The 20,250-nt window shown below is 35.9% G+C and overlaps 2 protein-coding genes and 1 non-coding gene across 3 annotated transcripts; 1 reads left to right on the forward strand and 2 right to left on the reverse strand.

Annotated features, from left to right (window-relative positions):
• The first annotated feature begins 574 nt into the window (after nt 1–574).
• LOC149165558 (uncharacterized) lies at nt 575–1,489 on the forward strand. Its single transcript, XM_089429856.1, has one exon. It carries the CDS (start codon nt 575–577, stop codon nt 1,487–1,489), a length of 915 nt encoding a protein of 304 aa, XP_089285982.1.
• Nucleotides 1,490–6,464: 4,975 nt separating this feature from the next.
• TRNAK-UUU (transfer RNA lysine (anticodon UUU)) lies at nt 6,465–6,536 on the reverse strand. Its single transcript has one exon. It is a non-coding gene; the product is annotated as a tRNA-Lys (tRNA).
• Nucleotides 6,537–11,332: 4,796 nt separating this feature from the next.
• LOC149165560 (protein IQ-DOMAIN 5-like) lies at nt 11,333–12,444 on the reverse strand. The gene has a single exon (XM_089429858.1). The coding sequence runs from the start codon at nt 12,434–12,436 to the stop codon at nt 11,333–11,335; it is 1,104 nt and encodes a 367-aa protein (XP_089285984.1). The 5' UTR covers nt 12,437–12,444.
• Nucleotides 12,445–20,250: the final 7,806 nt, after the last annotated feature.

Genomic DNA, 20,250 nt, shown 5'->3' on the forward strand with positions numbered 1-20,250 from the left:
ACAATTTTTGTTTAAGATGAACCAGCATGACCACCATAGTAAATCATTTGTTCACCATAATTCACCCTTCTAAATGATATCTTTACCATATTTAACTATAATAAACGATCTACCATACTTGACTAATCCTATCAAAATTATTTAACCATCAACTAACACAACCACTTTGAAATACCTCATTCATCACTTTCCATCTTTTTATATATATATATATATATATATATATTCAACCACTCTATTAATATAAGTATGGAAGAAAATCAACATTAACATTATCAAATTACGCCAGGCTTTAAGATATATTATCTATTACTGACTATACGCTTATACGTCCAGAACCTTAGCGATTTCTTTTAGAAATTACTAATTAAACCATCTAAATGGTTGAAACGAGTTGGAAGAAGGCTACGTAAGGGACCATGGGACCATGAAACAATTATATGTGAGGCTTGAGTGGCGGCAAACTAAAATCCCGCCATTCTTTGGGTCGGACTGCTCAAAATAACACAAGTAACTATATTACAACCTCTAAAATGATATTTATTGTAAATACATAAAGCATGTCATCGGAGGAATGTCCTGTATGCGGCTTATCTTTTTGACGGTGTACTGGCAAATTCCTTCTTCAAGGTATCTTTCAAAAAGCGGGGAGATGGAGGAATCACGAAATGGAAGCGAAACTGATAATACCAATCTCGCGAGAGAAATCTTTGAGAGGATTTGGGATCACATGGAGAACTCGTCAAGTAGAGACATCGTATGGGAAAAAACTGTATCCTCCACTCTAACAATTGCAAACGGTAGCCTTTCAGATGAAAATGAAAGTTCCGTTCAACAGCACTTGATTTCAGGTGTAACTTTTAGATGGATTGAAAGTCACAGAAGAGATGAGTGGAAATTGGATAATATTTCGGATAATATGTATATACGGCAATTAGATGACATTGGACAGAAACCCAACTATGAATATCGTCCTCCGAACTACAGTGGCGGAACGAATATCCAGGTTGCAATGGCTGAAAACGTGAATATTGTTTTGGTGCGAACTATCTTAGATTGGAGTCGCCAAGACGCAAATGTGTGGAGCTTGCAAGTTATATGGAGCGGCAGTTTTGCAGATTGTCATCGGGTACTACAACTCTTGGAAAGCGACAGTAATATCGCTAATTGTATAGAATTGAGAATTCAAGGTTTTGATCTTCATCCTCATTTTCGAGAGCGATACCTCGCTCTCCATGGGACTTATCCCGTAGCTGCTGCAATCGCGGCTGTTGACTCTTTCCAAACCGTTATCATTCCAACCCAATCTATGGGCATAGATGATAGTGAGGGGGACATATTGATATGCGCCATTTGTTATGATACGATGTCCAACCGAACCGAAACAAAACGATTGCCTTGCAATCACCTTTTTCACCGCAACTGCATTTTGCAGTGGTTTTATTCTAAACTTGAATGCCCTCTGTGCAAGCGAAATTTCCGGTGTTAGATTGACCAACTGTCTCCCTCATTCTAAATCTCTCTCCGAGCTTTCTCTCTTTAACCCTTCACTGGTTTCAATAGAATTTTAGGGTGAAACTTTTTCGTACCTTTCGTTTTTTTGAAGTATTATATGCTCTTGTAGCTGCAAATAAGTTCTTATAAATATGGGCTTTCAATCTTAGTGGAAACCCTGGTAATGTATTAAGGGGAATTTCCACTATGAGCTGGCGGGTTTTTCCATTTAGCATTTTCGTTCTTTAATTGGCTGTACTGTTATTATGTAATGATTATGAAGAGTAATGATAGATTTAACTCATAGTTTCACAGTCAGAAACAATAGAAATTCTGACCTAGACAATTCTAACATGATTTTCATAGAGGTGGTATAATACAAAACTACAACAGTAGCATTTTTTATTATTTCTATGCTTTTCCCGGTAAGCTGACTTATTTTTATTGTAACGCGTGTTATGAGTAAGAATTATTTTAATCTTTATCAGGATAAACTAGTTTATGAGATAGATTGTTTCGATTTTGGTAATTAGTTTTTTATGTGTTTAATTGGTTGTACTGTTATTATGTAATGATTATGAAGAGTAATGATAGATTTAACTCATAGTTTCACAGTCAGAAACAATAGAAATTCTGACCTAGACAATTCTAACATGATTTTCGTAGATGTGGTATAATACAAAACTACAACAGTAGCATTTTTTTATTATTTCTATGCTTTTCCCGGTGCCCTGACTTATTTTTATTGTAATATGAGTAAGAATTATTTTAATCTTTATCAGGAAAAGATAGTTTATGAGATACATTGTTTCGATTTTGGTAATTAGTTTTTTTTGGATTCTCATAATAAACAGTTTTAGTTTTTAGGTAAATTTTTATTTTTTATATCAAGAATTAGTTGCCAGAATATCTACATAATTTTCCTTATTATGTTAAAGATTTGTCATTTTAAAAGTGAAATGTTTCTCAATTTCCATTTTTCTGAAAAAAAAAATACACTTTTTCATCTCTATCTTCTCACATTTATTTTTGTTTTTTCTGAAAATAAGAATTGATTTCTCTTAACTTTTTCCAGCCAGAAAGATTTATTTCGACTTTTTCCACCCAAGAGTTGATGATTATTATTCCTTAAATAAAATAAAATAAAATTTAGCTCTGGAATAAATATTTACCCTTATATAAACCTATACTAGCTGACACGTTCATATACTTCACTGATACGAATTCTTCTGGAGTCCGTTTCTTTGTTTGAAAGTTACATTTTTATTGAGGAAAACGCTATTTTTATTATAAAAAAGGTGATTCTTTTTTAGTAAGGAAAGGGATTCATATGTTATTGGACCTACATTTGAATTCTTTTTAATTTAATTTTTTTTAAATGATATTCAATTTTGTTTTTTAAAATTTATTTAAAAAAACTATGTCGTTCTTTAGTGTTATTGGTTTTTGTTTCATTGATAATTTTATTTTAAAAAGATATCTATATATGAATAAAAATCTAGTGTGGATATGTATGAGTATATTGTATAGAGAGCATTGACTTGTAATAGGAGCATCATTGTTGTTAGAGTTAAAGTCACAACAAAAAACTTGGTATGTTTACAGTTTAATTTGCTTACTGAGTCACAATTGCAAGCTTTTAATAAATGGGAAAAATAATGAGGCTTAGAAAGTCAAAGATATAAAATCAGTTGTTTGAGCTTTATTTGACAATGTTTAATTTAAGGGAGAAAAGACATGTCTTGACATTAAAATGCATAAAGAGATGTCTAAATGGCGGAAATCATTTTCTCCTTGTAGATGCAAAGACAACAGAGGAAGCTTGGGATGCTCTTGAGAGGAAATTTCATGTAAGGGGGGGTAATCAAGTTGAAGAAAATAGTGTTGTAGATCCTATTGTAGCAATGCTTGAAGATGAAAAGGAAAGAGGATCTATAGCAACAGATCTATAGAGATATGAAGATTTTATTGAATCCCACTCGAAAGTGGATGACAATGATGATGGTGTGTTACGAGTAGTATAGAAAGAGCACATAGATTCTCATGAATACCACTCTACACAACCATAAGTGGATGAAGATTTAGTGAATCCAAAAAAATAGTTTGTTGATCACATTGGAGTTGTGATCGACGCAGTAAATGGTTTTCTCGATTCAACTATTAAAATTATTGATGTTGACATTCATGACGACTAATTGTCTAGTGATGAATGGTTGTAGATGATGCAACAGAAACATCTCATTGAAATAATGTTATTTGGTGAGAGAATCCCACTGTTGTTTAGAAACCAAGAGGTTAGTAAAGACGTGGAAGTGACAGAGGCACTGAGGGAAATCAAAGAGGAGAAAAAAATCATTACAAAGTAGAAAGAAAAGAATAAATATGGTTTGAAAATGTTTTTAAAGTTAACATTCACGTTCAATGTGTAGAACATAGTAGGTACTACAAAGAAGCAACAAAATTTGAAGAAGAGTTAAAGTTCCTCAAGTGCCTTGCAACACCATGTTGTCATGAAGCATGTATAGAAGTTGCATTAATAATTATTTTAGAAAATTTATGAGTCATTAAAATTGATGAAGTTGGAGCAATGAATTTGAAGCAATGAATCCTGAATAGATAAAATTTTATTCTCATCTTAAGTTGTAAAAGAATGACGATAAAACAATAGTGATGAAGAGAACACAATTGAACATGACACGTTGTAGCAGTCCACATACAAACATATTTTTGAAAAATTAGAGGACATGCATGGACAACTTAAAGAAACTATGGAAGAGTTTCAAAAACAAACGAAGAAACTCTAATTTGAAGCCAATGAGAAAAAGAGAAAGCTAAAGAATTTTAGAGGATACATGATCTAAAATAAAATAAAACGAAAAAGAAATCTAACGTAGCTTGTGTTATATTTTCAAAGTCATATTTGTAAGCCTAACTAAGACGTAGACCATTTGGCAACTTAGTTTAAATTTTTGTAACAATTCACATTATGAGGGGTTTTAAGGTAATTAATCTCCCTCTCTAATGTTTATCTCCTAGGTGTCATAGACAATTTTAATTTAGTTCACTTCAATTAACTTATCATTGAGTTCCAATTCGGTTATTAGTTATTTTTGTCTCCTATATATCTTGTATGTAATCTATTTAGTTGTTTGAGAATATTGAGGACACTTCTCTCCACACTTGCAGCCGTTAACATTCCATTACTCCTTCTCCTAAGTCATTGAAGGCGAGGATATCTTTTATGCATACACATTCATTAATCATATCATAATTGTGATAAGATTTGGTGATATCGAACATATCTCTATGATATTTTTCACTCATTTTACTCTTTTCCCACATATACATGTACCCAACAACCTGCAAGAGTGTTTGGTTGCAACATACAAGGAAATCAATATGAGGTGAGTTGGTAAAATGTTATGGTAGGATATGCTCCTTTTCTTGTAATGGTGATTAACCTTCATCCCAAAAAAATCCTCTAAGGTAACCTTGAACATTTTGAGCAGTCATGAATCTCGTAAAAAAGAGTCATATTGAATGGACTTCTTAATGTGTTAGTGAAAGAAAAAGGCTATTAAGATTATGAGTTGTGTGGTTAAATTTCTAAATGAAAATGCATGGATGAATGGAATCCACATGAGCCTCCTAGAAGGGAATACCATCCATATTTTTTTTATCATGACCATGCATGCAAGGGATGTCATTATTTGTTGCAGGTGTTTGTGAGAAAGGATTTAACCTTACTTCTTATACATTTGCATGAATTGTATCCTCAAATGGAATTACACAAATCTGGACATGTTACACCAAAACATTTGGATCAAATACTACAACAAAATATGTTTTGGACAATTTCGTATAATCAAATTTTAGGTATAAAGTACTACAACAAAATATGTTTTGGGAAATTTTGTATAATCAAATTTTAGGTCTAAACTACCACAACAAATTGTGTTGGGACATCATCATATAAGCAAATTCTAGGTTTGAAGTACTACAACAAATTATGTTGATTGAGTCTATTTTAAAACATGTTGCCATTAAATATAGGCTAGAGCCCCTAGATGAAAAGGTAATTTGAGTACATAATTGAGATGAAGGAATAGAGGGTAATGGGATTTAGTTTGTGGATTTAGATGAAGTAAATTCTCGCTATTGGTGTTCATGGTCTTATCATAAGTTGGGGGACCCAACTTTGGTCCTAATTTCAATTGGTATTGTATCACTTCCACCATTGATTGTTATCAAACAAATTATTTAATTTCTTATTGTTACTTGGAAATTTACAAAAATTGCGTTGTCAATTTTGAAAAAACAGTTATTTTGAAAGGATTGCATAAAATGTTTAAACTCCTTACTAACGCTTTCTATAATTCCTTACTTTCACACATGTAAATTCACCTTAAGAATACCTAAACTGGTCATCACTTGGGTTATCTGTCAAATTTTGAAGTAAGAAGAGGAAATTGGATTTCATCATCCATGCCTTCATGCTAAGGTATTTGAAAGAAAACCCCATGAGAGAGCTTAAAATTGACTTTTAATTCATGTTATTTTGAAAGAAAATTACTACGAGTAATTAGAATCCCCACACACACACATATATAACACCTCAGAAAAATGTTTAATATTTCTCCATACAAACTACATAGATTTTATTTATACCTATTTGTTTATATATATGTACGGGAAAAAATATATTTATGATAGATTGTCATTACAAACTAATCTTCTAAGAGTATGATATGTGACTTATTCGAGGTTGAATAAAAATATATTTTCCAAATAATGTTTTATTTATATTTATTTACTAACCACAATCGCAACTAGATGTTAACCAGAAGTTTAAGGCCATTCCGAATCAAGGCCCCAAGTTTATAGCCTTTGGGGGCTTTTGCACAAGGCAAATGATTGTCATTTTTTAAGTATATCCATTATGCTGGGTCATCCACGCTCAATGTGGTAGCTGGGCATAGTAGGACTTGAACCTGCGACCATTAGGTTAAAAGCCCAATGCTCTACTGCTGAGCTACATGCCCCGAAAGATTCTAATAAGACCTGACCCTGTGGCACCAACACCTGAGCCTTCGGCCTAAACACCTGATTCTGAGAACACCTCCGGCGGTGGCTGTCCCATCCTATATGATGGGAACCTTACACCTCCGACGGTGGCAGTCCCATCATATAGGGTGGGAACCTTAAATACCCTAAAGAGTGCACTTTATCACTACAGACTTTTTTCGATTCAGGTGAGATCGAATACAGATCCAACTTTCTATTCATTTGTGGATCTGGGCGGTCCGGGAGTGTCAACAGCTTCTCTGACACAAAAGTGTCATTGTTAATTGAAGCATTTGAACCATTTCTCTCTTTTACCAAAACATTTCCTTTTGAACCATTCTGCCGTCGTATGTCTTCAAGCTTCTCTCGAATAGCCAATCCTTCTTCTGACAATCGCACTCGACGAGCACGAACCAAAGCTTGCAATCTGACAATTGCTCGCGCACAACGCAGAGTTCTTGCAGCCTGCTTTCTAACTAAGTTTCCACGAACATGGGCTTGTAAACTTACAATACATTTAAGGCGATCAAATTCTCGGCAGGCCAAATAGGCCCTGACAGCTGCTTGTATATCGATTACTGCAGAAACTTCTGAGATTCTATCTGCAGATACATGCGTTTCTGGGGCTTTAAATGTCACTGTAGTTTCTGTACTCTCAGATGGTTTATCCATAAGAGCTGAGAGAGTAGACTTTCCTGTGCTCTCATGCATTATCTGTTTGTTCTGATCACAAACAGATTTGTTTTCATGCTCATTTAAAAAATGGGGAAGAGTTCTATCATCAAATCCATATAGAATTCGTTTCCCTTCCACATTTTGTTGTCCCACACAAGCAGTCATCTGTGATATGTTAATAAAACTTCCTTTTTCTGCATTTCAAATAATAACTTGATGTTATTCTCTGTCACAACACTTGGAGCTAGATTATTTTCTCGTCCAGTGATGATGATGCTAAATGTACAAAGTCGAAACAAGCCCTTTTTAATGCACCGTCTCCATAAGCAAGTAAACTACAAGATACAGACATGAATGATGAGCTAATAAGGTCTTCCACTTGAAACCTCGAGAACTCTGAGCATAACCTGCAGCCATTTCATTCCATGCAACTACATCTCTCTCTGGCATTTCATCAAACACTTGGAAACCTTCCTCTATACTCCCACACTTAGAATACATGTCAACAAGGCCACTCCCAACAATTACATTAGACTGGAACCCAGTTTGAATGATATGATCATGGATTTGCATACCCCATTCCAGAGTTGTAAGGTGAGCACATGCAATACTCCGCTCCATTCTGGAGCTCAATTAGCTCATGCCCATCCACTATTGCAATAGTCTTTCCAACTGGGATTTGGAGAGAGAAATTTCGGAAAATCAGTACATCTGGCCGACAAGGGTAACTGAATGTAACATCTTGGAAGTCAATGTTGCCCTGGAATTCTACTAGCTTATTTCCTTCTGAAACATCATGAATGATTGTAGGTTGTTGTTTAATAATCTCCATCAGCTTGTATGCAGCAACTTTCCCCTTGCCAAATGTCGATGTATTCTGGATTTTCATCAAAGATACTACCATGTATAGCTCCTTCTTTGGCAATCTGATGATGGAAAATTTAGGTAACCTGATGTATGTTCCCCTGTGAGATTCTCACTAGATGCGTATTTCTGGAGGGAAGCAGAACTCTGTACAATAGGCATGCTAGGATATTGACTTCCACTGGATACCAGAACTTTGGCCAATGTAGTGGGATTATAGGAAAAACCTTGAGAATGAAACACAGCAGTATTATTTGTATATTGATGATAAGATCCAGCACTGTGACATGTTGAGTCAGATATTCCCACAGAATCCATAGGAGACAGCTGTGAAATATTGGCTATGGATTCGAACAATTCCCTAATTTCGTAGCGCAGCCAGTGCAAAATATGAATTATGCGCTACGAAACCACCTAGACAATTTCAGCTTTGAAAATTTTTCCTTGAGTGATAACAGTGGCTCCACTTTGGATAGTGTGCTCCTGTGGTACACTAAGAACTCGTAGGTCCAGTGCTTTATCTTTTTTATTACAAACGAAAATCTTCTTGACAAACATTCCCTTCAAGCTTCTTAGGCCTTCACCTCGGGCTTAAGCTTCATGATGACTCTAGGAGAAAGAAATCTACATCTACTGAAAAATAAATGCTCAGTCAACCTTGAGCTTATTTTCATTTTCCTACCTACCTACCCTATCAATTCAAACTTCTTTCAGCTCAATTAATGTGAAATTTCCAATGTAGCCAATCATTTGTCTTATCTGATATTTGAGTTTTTTGACTGCATCGGAGTTCAGAGCCACTATGATATGGCGATAACCACTACCATTGAAATTGCCTCTGATCTTCATAGAAAAACTGAAACACTGGAGAGTAAAACTCTTCCATGTAGTCAGCTATAGGATCCCAGAATACATGATCAGCTTGATGATTTTTATAACTTTCTGGTTGTGCAAACTGATCTTCAACAACAGTGTACACTTCCTCAATCGTGAAAGAGAAAGGAAGCAACAATCTCTCCTTGTGTTCTGCCATAGAAAGCTTCTGAAATAATGATCATGATTATGAAAACTATACGCCTGAATTTGACCTTCTAAAACTCCAATGTCTTTCTCAATGTCCTCAGCAACTTCATCCAAAAATTTCATCTTATCCTCTGCCTTGCAGTCAAATGATTTTAGATACGTGGACAAAGACAGAGAAAAACTTTCATTTGTATCTCCATTACTACGATCATTATTCCATTGTTTGAAACCTTGAACTGAAGGAGAGTTTGCCACCACATCTGATCTATCTATCCATTCCTCCAAAAACATAAGCCAAAAGTCTTCAAATGACTTGATGGATTTGGCAGGAAAGCTTTCAATCCACTGTTTGCATTTCCCTTGAAATGAATCATAGAACAACATAATGCAAACATCCTCATGTTTAACTCTAAGAAGCTCAGTAAAATCACAGAAATCTGATATATGCTTCAAAGTTAAACTCAAATCTTCTCCATTGAATTTTGGACCATTCCTTAGAAAATATGCATCCTTGGGAAAATGATTTGGGAAACCATGAATTCCTGAAAAATCTATGCATGCATACCTTGAGATAAGAATGGTAGCATTTGGGTCCTTCATAACTCCAGTGGAATCACCATGAATGTATGAATTTTGAATTCTTCAACAATGGAGTCGCCAAGGTAGATTGCAGCCTCGAAAACCTTCTGAGCTCCTGCTACCTTCAGAAGTTCAGCCTCTTGATATTTCGGGAATGAGTAATCTTCAGACTCCCGGCAGACGCACCAAAATGTTATCACCAAAATAGGACCCTGATAGGCTGCTGATCAGACTATCTTGGTGTAACTATTTCAAACCAATCTTTAGACTAAGGCTTAGCCTCCCTAGCCTGAGAGGGCTCTCTCAAAGGGTTATTGATTTGGACTAATAATAAGATGGCTAACTCTTGTGGAATAACATTGACAAATATGAAGGCTGGACAAACATTAAACTAATTTCCATTGGGCCTATGGAGTCAACCATACTTCAGTAAATAATGATACTGCCTTTACATAGAAGTCAGGGCGTTTAGCATTTAGATGTTCATAACACAACACACATATGGAACCACAGCTCATAAGTGCACACAGGAAGTCAGAGCACAATCAGTGAATTCTGAGTGATTGTACACCTATGCAACTGTAAAAAAGACATAAAGAAAAAGATAACATCATACATTCTGAACATGGAAATCCCTCATGAATCCTGAGAAGAAAAACGGCCCACTTATATTACTGAACTCTGTCTTTACATAAGCCAAACAATACTTCTGTTATAACATTTTCCAACCCTCATTACATCGCTGTCTCAGCTATATATAGAATCCTTATTCTAACTAATTCGAACTTCCTCCTCCAGCATGAGGGGAATTCGATAACTGCCTCAAATGACACCTATCAGCTATTTAACTAACTATTAAATACAATAAAGTGCTGACTGGAGTTTTAAGAGAGTTCTAAACTAACTATAACTCTAACTCTATCTTCCATGCGTAATGACTTCTCCTTGTTCTTTGACACCTGGTCCCCTTTTTGATATGGCTGAGATGGATGCTTTAATACTCCATATCGACCTTGAACGCAAAATCCTTTAACTGCTCAGTAGTGTTGGGAGATGTCCCTTGCTTCTTGGTTCCAGTTTTCCTCAAATTTCTCAAATGTACAGCAGCATGTCTTCTAGCTTTTAATAACCCAAAATATGGAATACTGCCACGTTCCTGATGTGTTGGAGGCTGCATCGATGGATATGTGTGCAGGCAAAAGTTCTTTGTATGAAATTCATTTAATACCCTTTTAACGGTGATAAAGTGGCTTTATAACATAAATTTAACTTGGGTTAAAATATTCCAGCCTTTTTATGGTACACCTGTCTTGATCTGAACGGCTATTGTAGCTCCATCCGATATCTTGCATATCCTTTAGGTGTCTCCCTTTCAAAATTCCCGCTCATAATATCAAACTGCCTGTCTGTGTTAAAATCATCACCTACAGCAGTTTCGTAGCGCGCTACGAAACTGCTGAGTTTTTAAAAACAGAGTCTTCCTTTGACCTTGAATCTTTATCACCCAAATATTTGATTGCCAAAAACTCCCTTCGATTTTTCATATGTATAACAGGGATTTACATTTCTTCAAAACAATAAGACTAAGCAAATTTGACAAAATTTGGAACAAAACCTTTCTTGAAGAGAAAATTCATTTAGCAGGTAACTGGCCCAGCTGTGCCTTCAGGTCTTCAATTTTCTTCTTCAGAGCTTTATTCTCAGCTCTTAATTGCATATTTCCCAAGCTATCGTTGCCGTTTTCACTGTTTGTTTCATGCTTACTTGGAACTGAAGCAGATGTTGACATATAATCTAGTATTACTATTGATTCTTCCCTTGGACTACAATTGCAATCCACAGCGTCAACACTGTCCTTGGTTAAAACCAAATTTGACGCTTGTTTCAACTGTTCATTCAGCCGATCTGGAAGAGAATCCAATATCGAATTTGACAAATTTGTTTTGCTGTCAAGCTGATCGGAAACAGAATCAGGTGATGATGTTAAATTGGATCCCTTTGTCAAGCTGACAGTAATCTTCTCAGATTCAACCTCAGGCTGATCAATAACAGGACCTAACATTGAATTTGACTCCTTTATCAAGATATGCCCAGGATTTTCAGCTCTAGCCTCTAGGATATGTGCATTTTCACTTTCATTTAAGCAATTTGAAGTATTATTTGCGTGAACTGACAAACCAGACCCCCAAGGAGAAGCAGCCATCCAACGTTCCAACCATTTCCATCCAGAATTGCAATGGTCTGGATCATACTCCATACATAGAGAATCTGTCTTTGGAATAGCTTTTAGAAGCTGATTAGCAAATCCATTTGAGAACAGCTTCTCTGACACAAAAGTGTCATTGTTAATTGAAGCATTTGAACCATTTCTCTCTTTTACCAAAACATTTCCTTTTGAACCATTCTGCCGTCGTATGTCTTCAAGCTTCTCTCGAATAGCCAATCCTTCTTCTGACAATCGCACTCGACGAGCACGAACCAAAGCTTGCAATCTGACAATTGCTCGCGCACAACGCAGAGTTCTTGCAGCCTGCTTTCTAACTAAGTGTCCACGAACATGGGCTTGTAAACTTACAATACATTTAAGGCGATCAAATTCTCGGCAGGCCAAATAGGCCCTGATAGCTGCTTGTATATCGATTACTGCAGAAACTTCTGAGATTCTATCTGCAGATACATGCGTTTCTGGGGCTTTAAATGTCACTGTAGTTTCTGTACTCTCAGATGGTTTATCCATAAGAGCTGAGAGAGTAGACTTTCATGTGCTCTCATGCATTATCTGTTTGTTCTGATCACAAACAGATTCGTTTTCATGCTCATTTAAAAAATGGGGAAGAGTTCTATCATCAAATCCATATAGAATTCGTTTCCCTTCCACATTTTGTTGTCCCACACAAGCAGTCATCTGTGATATGTTAATAAAACTTCCTTTTTCTGCATTTCAAATAATAACTTGATGTTATTCTCTGTCACAACACTTGGAGCTGGATTATTTTCGCGTCCAGTGATGATGATGCTAAATGTACAAAGTCGAAACAAGCCCTTTGTAATGCATCGTCTCCATAAGCAAGTAAACTACAAGATACATACATGAATGATGAGCTAATAAGGTCTTCCACTTGAAAACTCGAGAACTCTGAGCATAACCTGTAGCCATTGCATTCCATGCAACTACATCTCTCTCTAGCATTTCATCAAACACTTGGAAACCTTCCTCTATACTCCCACACTTAGAATACATGTCAACAAGGCCACTCCCAACAATTACATTAGACTGGAACCTAGTTTGAATGATATGATCATGGATTTGCATACCCCATTCCAGAGCTGTAAGGTGAGCACATGCAATACTCCGCTCCATTCTGGAGCTCAATTAGCTCATGCCCATCCACTATTGCAATAGTCTTTCCAGCTGGGATTTGGAGAGAGAAATTTCGGAAAATCAGTACATCTGGCCGACAAGGGTAACTGAATGTAACATCTTGGAAGTCAATGTTGCCCTGGATTTCTGCTAGCTTATTTCCTTCTGAAACATCATGAATGATTGTAGGCTGTTGTTTAATAATCTCCATCAGCTTGTATGCAGCAACTTTCCCCTTGCCAAATGTCGATGTATTCTGGATTTTCATCAAAGATACTACCATGTATAGCTCCTTCTTTGGCAATCTGATGACGAAAAATTTAGGTAACCTGATGTATGTTCCCCTGTGAGATTCTCACTAGATGTGGATTTCTGGAGGGAAGCAGAACTCTGTACAATAGGCATGCTAGGATATTGACTTCCACTGGATACCAGAACTTTGGCCAATGTAGTGGGATTATAGGAAAAACCTTGAGAATGAAACACAACAGTATTATTTGTATATTGATGATAAGATCCAGCACTGTGACATGTTGAGTCAGATATTCCCACAGAATCCATAGGAGACAGCTGTGAAATATTGGCTATGGATTCGAACAATTCCCCAATTTCGTAGCGCAGCCAGTGCAAAATATGAATTATGCGCTACGAAACCACCTAGACAATTTCAGCTTTGAAAATTTTTTCTTGAGTGATAACAAATGCTATCTCTAAGATCTATGACAACATAACTCAGAATGAACAAAAATCTACTACTAAAACTAACATAACCAATCGAATCAAAGCATTACTCAGATATATCACTCAGCTAATTCTAAATCTAAATGAACAACAATATGAATCAGAATCATCAATCTTCAAAAATAAGCAAAATGATATTAACTTAGCATTAACAATGAGTAATGACTAAATAGGATTATAACACAAGAATGCAGTACAACTTCTCTTGACTGGGCCCAAAGTCGCCAAAAGTATTCACTAAGAAATACTCAGAATATAAGTATGGATCAAACAGAGTATTTCTTCATTAAAATAAGCAACACGGTTACAACATCAATGAGATAAAAATATTATATGTCTCCAAAGAATAATTACAAGTTATGAAATTCTAAACTCTGTGTAGTTTTGTCTTTTAGTAGTATATATTACATTTACAAAATAAATAGATAAAAGAAAATCCTCAGGATCAGGGGATCCTGAGGATTTCATTATACATAATCTGATTCTATCATGAAATATCATCAATTTTCCTGGTATCTCACTACTTTGCCCACTTTAGATGTTGTCTCTTTCCTTTTATGGCCCGATGATGCTCTATCGATTGAAAAACTATTGTTCAATCTGTGTCTTCTACATATAAAGATAGAAAAAAGTCAGTTTCTCATGCTAGATTTATCTAATTTGTTACCAAGTGCTTTTACCCAACTTTAGTTGTTATTTCCTTTGCTTTGATCCATAAACAAAGATAATCATGTGATGATAAATGGTGAATAAATCTATTTACGAAGAGAAAACATACCTTTTTCATCACCCAACATACTCCCCAACTTACCTTGTTGCATGTCCTCATGCAATTAAATAGTTAATGTGTAGCCATGTTAGGTAATATGCAGGATATACCTCCTCCTTATAATTTCTGAAGCCATTTTTCATCTTTAGTATAGAAAAATCCTGGGTAACATCTTCATCCTTCAAGGTGCAGTCACAGCAATACTGCTCTAGTGGATACCATATGATTGGAGTCCTATACCGACATCCTATCCATTCGGGCCCCATGGTTAAGACCATGTTACTGTACTTGTACAAACAAGAGGAGGCGGCTTTAAAGTTCTGGTATCCAAATGGTTCTCGATTTCTAATACTAATGTTGGAGACCTCCCACCTTTTTCTAGCTGCAGACAAGGCTTCCTCCTTAATCTCTTGGAAGTACTCCTTTCCATCTCTTGCAATATTTGTGTGAAATGGTGCCAGTTGGCCCTCAACACCATCCCGCTTCATGAATTTCTTGTGTCTGATTGAGAGATGCAAGGGTTTGGATGGTTCCCCTCTCACCTGTAGGTCAACTCCTTCTTCATGCTTTCCAAAAGTATTGTGAGCCTTGGCCCACTTGAGTCAATTAGTGGCAAAAGGGAGAAATTATTGGAGCTGTACATCCCTTATAGAGGGGCTAGGGTTGTTGTCCCTGTCATCTTCCAAAAAGAAATTTTTCATATAAAGCTCATAGAGGAGGCGTTGTACTTGATCATTTTATTCCCTAAAGCACTTGAAAAAATCTAGGGTAGTCTTTATTTCCATAGAATTCCCAGTGTTAACAACTTTGAGTTTTAGCAGGAGGTATATCTCCAGGAGGAATAAGGCAGAATTTGTAGTAGGGTATCTACATGACAGGGTGTCTAAATAAGGAGAGCGGACAGTTTCCAACTTCTCTTTAGCTTTTTTTAATTTGTCTCATTCCTTTTGAACCTTTTTCTTTTTAGTCTTATACTGTGCAAAGGTCTCATCCTCAGTCACTATAAGTGCCTCAAAGTTTTTCTTTAACTCTTGATGTATTCGTAGGGGAACAACCACCTCCTTGAGCTGAGCTAAACCCAGCTGAACCTTTAGTAGTTAATTTTATAGTCTCCTAATAAATGCCTCCCTTACTAGGGAAATATAAGCATGTGCCTCCTCTGTTTGGGTTTCTCCATCGTGGGTCTCCATGGGATCGGTATGAACAACAACTTTAGCTGCCTCTTGAATCATGAAATGCTCAATTTGAATGTCCTCCTTAGCATCTATTTGAACACCAGAATTCTCGGTAGGGTAGTCGATTTGGGTCTCCCATGGGAAAACACAGGGGTCTTCAGTCTGGCATTTTAGTGTCTTCTACAAGATATGGCTTTGTCTAAGTTTCCTTTGGACAGGCCAAAAGATCCTTAGCTTAGGTTTCAACATCCTTTTTAGAACAATGTTTTGTCTGTGTGTCTGTGGTTAATTTTTCTACTTTCAAATTCCAAGCTCTAATGGCTTCTTTTAACCACTACCTTAGCTGACCAATTATTCACTCTTGTTTTATATACTTCTTATGCATTTTTTTTTTAGTCTGTCCTATGGTTCCTGTACAAGTGGTATTGTTTCATCATTAGGAAGGGTTCCAACTGGAACTCTATCTCCTGATGGAGCTTCACCTTCTAGCTCCCCTTTGTCATGGATTTCTCTTTCAGGAGATCCCAATACAATGGTGTCTCCTAAAAAATTGTCATTCTACAAGTTTTCTTCTGGGTAGGCGTTGTCCTCAGGGTAATTAGAAATAATAGTATGTCTGCTTGATTTACATCTCACAGGGTTGCATCTCTAGGATCTTCTTCAGCTGGGGGGTCCACTAGGCCAATATTTTCTGTCTGATTTTCTTCTCTAATGACTTCCTCTTTATGGACCTTGGCTTCAAGGCGTTTTCCATAGAAGATATTGGCTCCCTTTGTTCCTCCACAACATCAATAAATGGCAGGGTTTTCTCATGACTAGGTTTGTCAGCAAAAGAAAATTGGTTGGGGGTATAATTATGTTCTTTAACATTCCCGAATTGTTCTCTATCCTTGCCAAATATCCCCATGTTCTCCAATACCCTGGCTAATTCTTCCTAATAATCTTACAAAGGGGAATTTTGCAAACTTGGAGGTGGTGTGCAGGATTGTCTAGGCTCATTTGTATTAATTGGGATATGTTGTTGGGCTATAACATGCGTAGAGCACCTACCTTTTGTTGGGTTCAGGGGCAGAGAGGAATTATTTATTTTCATTGTCCTTCTTGGACGTGGGGTTCTTGGCCCTTGCTACTCTGTTTCTATGTCTTCTGGAGGTGGGGCCAAAGTAGGATTTACAATATTTTCCTAAGTTAGCTGATGAAAGGCCAGTGCATGCATGATAAGAAATTTAATCAGTCCATGATGACTAATGACAGTGCATGGGTTCTTAGCTTTCCTAACTCGTCAAGCGACATCATGCAATAGAGAATTCAAATAAAATGACAAATTAACTAAAATTTTCTGTTTTAGAATGGCTAACAATTTGAGTTGACTAGGCTTTACCACATCTTGGTGACCACCCAATGTGATATATCATTGCACGATGACTACCAACTCCTGCCAAGGTTGTCTTAACGCTGAAGGGTGAATCCCCTTCCCTGTTCTGGCTAACTGATCATCCGAGTCCTAGAATACTACAACCACATTGTGTAGAAGGACATGCTTTTCTGTCCATTTGGTTCCCTCAACTGGAAGTCTGGTGACTTCTGCTATGGCCTCTTCAAAAAATTTTATCTCCCTGCCTTTGACTATGGTGCTACCATTCAGCAAGTTCTATAAGAATTCGAGTGTCAATTCTTTGTGAAATCCCTGGAATTTATTCAAATACTGTAGCCATCTTGTTCACTGAAGAATTGCCTGAGCCTGGTCTGATACCTTGAATACTGAGGGCTCATTTTGGATATCTCTTCCTCCCATGGATTTTGTATCTGTGACTAGTTCACTTGTATGCAAATGTTTTATACTTCCACAATTCAGAACAACAACATAGAACATTAAAGCAATTAACAGAGAAATGACGATGTTTTGAGAATTAATATCATATTTAGTTAAGTCATTTGTCCCGACAACCACACTTAATGTCAAATCATGAGTCCGCATGCCAGCCATAATGGTTGCCATCATTTCCCTAATTAGAAATACTTGCTAATTATTACGCATTAATAATCATCACGCAGTCCTTACCCGGAAGTTAATTGAAATGATTATCACACAATTATCCATAATTGTCACTCATGTCATTCATGCACAGGCCATTCCCCCTCTGACGAGTAAATGGTTTCCACGTCCTTCAAGCATGTGAAAAGTAAGTGAAAGCATTGACAATTCATAAATGTCAGCAAGTAGTCCAAAAAAAAACGGTGTGTTAATCGGTAAGGCAATTAAATCAATACACGTCATCAAATGTGAAATGGCCAAGAAAAAATTAAAACAGATATTTTAATTCATTACGACAAAATATTTTCACCGTAAGTGGTATGAAAAAAAGGCATAATCGGCGTCATGTATTAATGACTATCATAAAATGATTAGACAATTAAAATATTATGAATATATAACATAAGTTACCATGCAGTTTGGCTTGTAAGAGTGTTGTTCAAATGGGAAATTCCCGTTGGAAACAAATCCATACGTGGTAATAGATAGAAATCATTTGGCAGTGTAAAATGATACTCCAATATGACAAGAAGAGCCACTGCTACCAGCACGCATTGATAACCTTGACAAGGTTACTTTTTAACCCCATAGATGAGCTAGAATCCTCCTTTTATTATGTAGATGGCTCTTCTTTTCTTGTCATAAAGAGACCACTATGCTGGCATGGTGACCAGATGACCATAGTGCCATTCACCAGGATATGAGAAGTGATCAAGCTAGCTCATGATGAGACCCCCTATCCTTCTTAGAGTTTTAATCATCAAGAAGCTCATTACCTTGGTTTGGTGGCCAAATTGGAATGTCCCTTCTTACATCCTTATGAGCATGGTAGGCTGGCTCGATATGAGACCCCCTATCCTCTTTAACAGAATGTTTGATGCATTTTCATGTGTCATTATTTCTATTTTCTCTTTTGAAATTTTTATTGTAAGAATAGCGAGGCTCATTTGCTCCTTAAGAGTCAGGGATGGTGTAATAAGTAAAAAGTTGCCAATGAAGGTTTATACTCTCACCCTCATATCATCGTATCAATGGGATTTATCCATTTGAAAGTATAAACATAAGCCAACATGGTTTGTAAATAGTGAATCATTTTATGATGTGTCCAAAGAATGGATGTTAATTTAGTCATTATAAAGATACACTGTATCAGTTGTTGAATGAATATAACCATAAAAGAGGCTTCATAGGTCATAATAATATTATCATCACTATTTTTTCTTATATTAGGCACAAATCTATTCAATTTGTGTTTATTCAAAACATAAAAGAAAAAGAAAGATGGCGCAGTGATCAACAATTAAAGAATTCATAGCCTACCCTATTTAAAAAGACCAAAGGTGTAGTTCAATGGATTAAGCAACAATCATTTAATCAATTGAAAAGAAAAAATTAAATGAAAAACACATAAAAATTTTGTTCAATTGTTTGAACAAGAAAAAAACTAAAAAAAAGTGTTGTTCACTCAATTCAACAACAATCCTTCAATCGTTTGAACAACAAAAATTAAAATAAAAAGACACATAAGTGTTGTTCAATCAATTGAACAACAATCATTCAATCATTTTAACAACAAAAATTACAAAAAACTATAAAAGTGATGTTCACTCGATTGATCCGTAATCATTCAATCATTTGAACAACAAAAAATAAAAAAACACGCAAAATTGTTGTTCAATCAATTAAACAGCAAACCTTCAAGCATTTGAACAACAAAAATTGCAAAAATGTAAAAGTGTTGTTCAATCAATTGAACAACAATTTGTTCAATCGTTTGAACAACAAAAATCGCAAAAAATGTAAAAGTGTTGTTCAATCGATTGAACAACAATTTGTTCAATCATTTAGACAACAATTTGTTCAATCATTTGAACAATGAAAAGTGAAAATGATAAAGTGATGTTGAATCGATGGAACAACAATTGTTCAATTGTTTGAACAACAAATATAAAAGACGTAAAAGTGTTGTTCAATCGATTGAACAACAACCGTTCAGTTGATTTAATAACACTTATCAGACACTAAAAAAATCCTCATATTTACATGGTGATGTCTAATCTAAATTTCAATCAATCAAATAGAATATATATGTTATTTACAATTTAGAGAAATCTCAATCTTTTGAATGAAAATCTCCTGAGTCATAGCTCCCTACAGCTAAGATTTGCATGAAGGGTTCCTTGCATACCTACTCGCATCAAGACTCCTTGGTGAGCGATTTGTGATAGAGATGCACTCGATGCTAGTTCATCTTAAAATAATGTCCAGATCCATCAATGGTAGTCAAGGTAAGAGTACCATTTCTATGCCCTTCTTCAACATCATAAGAGCAGAGCCATCTTGTTTGTAATTTTCCCTGAAAATCCTAGAATCTAGAGTCATAAAGGAGTGACCAATCCCCTTTTTGAAATGTCTTCCTACTGATAAGGTTGTCATGCCACTTTTCCCTTTGTTGCTGAATAATTGCGGT

The sequence above is a fragment of the Pinus tabuliformis genome, chromosome 5_1 (genome assembly GCF_031772625.1).
Source record: "Pinus tabuliformis cultivar Carrire ecotype Pingquan chromosome 5_1, CPIR1, whole genome shotgun sequence".
Taxonomy (NCBI): domain Eukaryota; kingdom Viridiplantae; phylum Streptophyta; class Pinopsida; order Pinales; family Pinaceae; genus Pinus; species Pinus tabuliformis.

Coding starts and splice junctions, on each gene's coding strand:
- LOC149165558 (XM_089429856.1), top strand. CDS start 575: ATGTCCTGTATGCGGCTTATCTTTTTGACGGTGTACTGGCAAATTCCT.
- LOC149165560 (XM_089429858.1), bottom strand. CDS start 12,436: ATGGATAAACCATCTGAGAGTACAGAAACTACAGTGACATTTAAAGCC.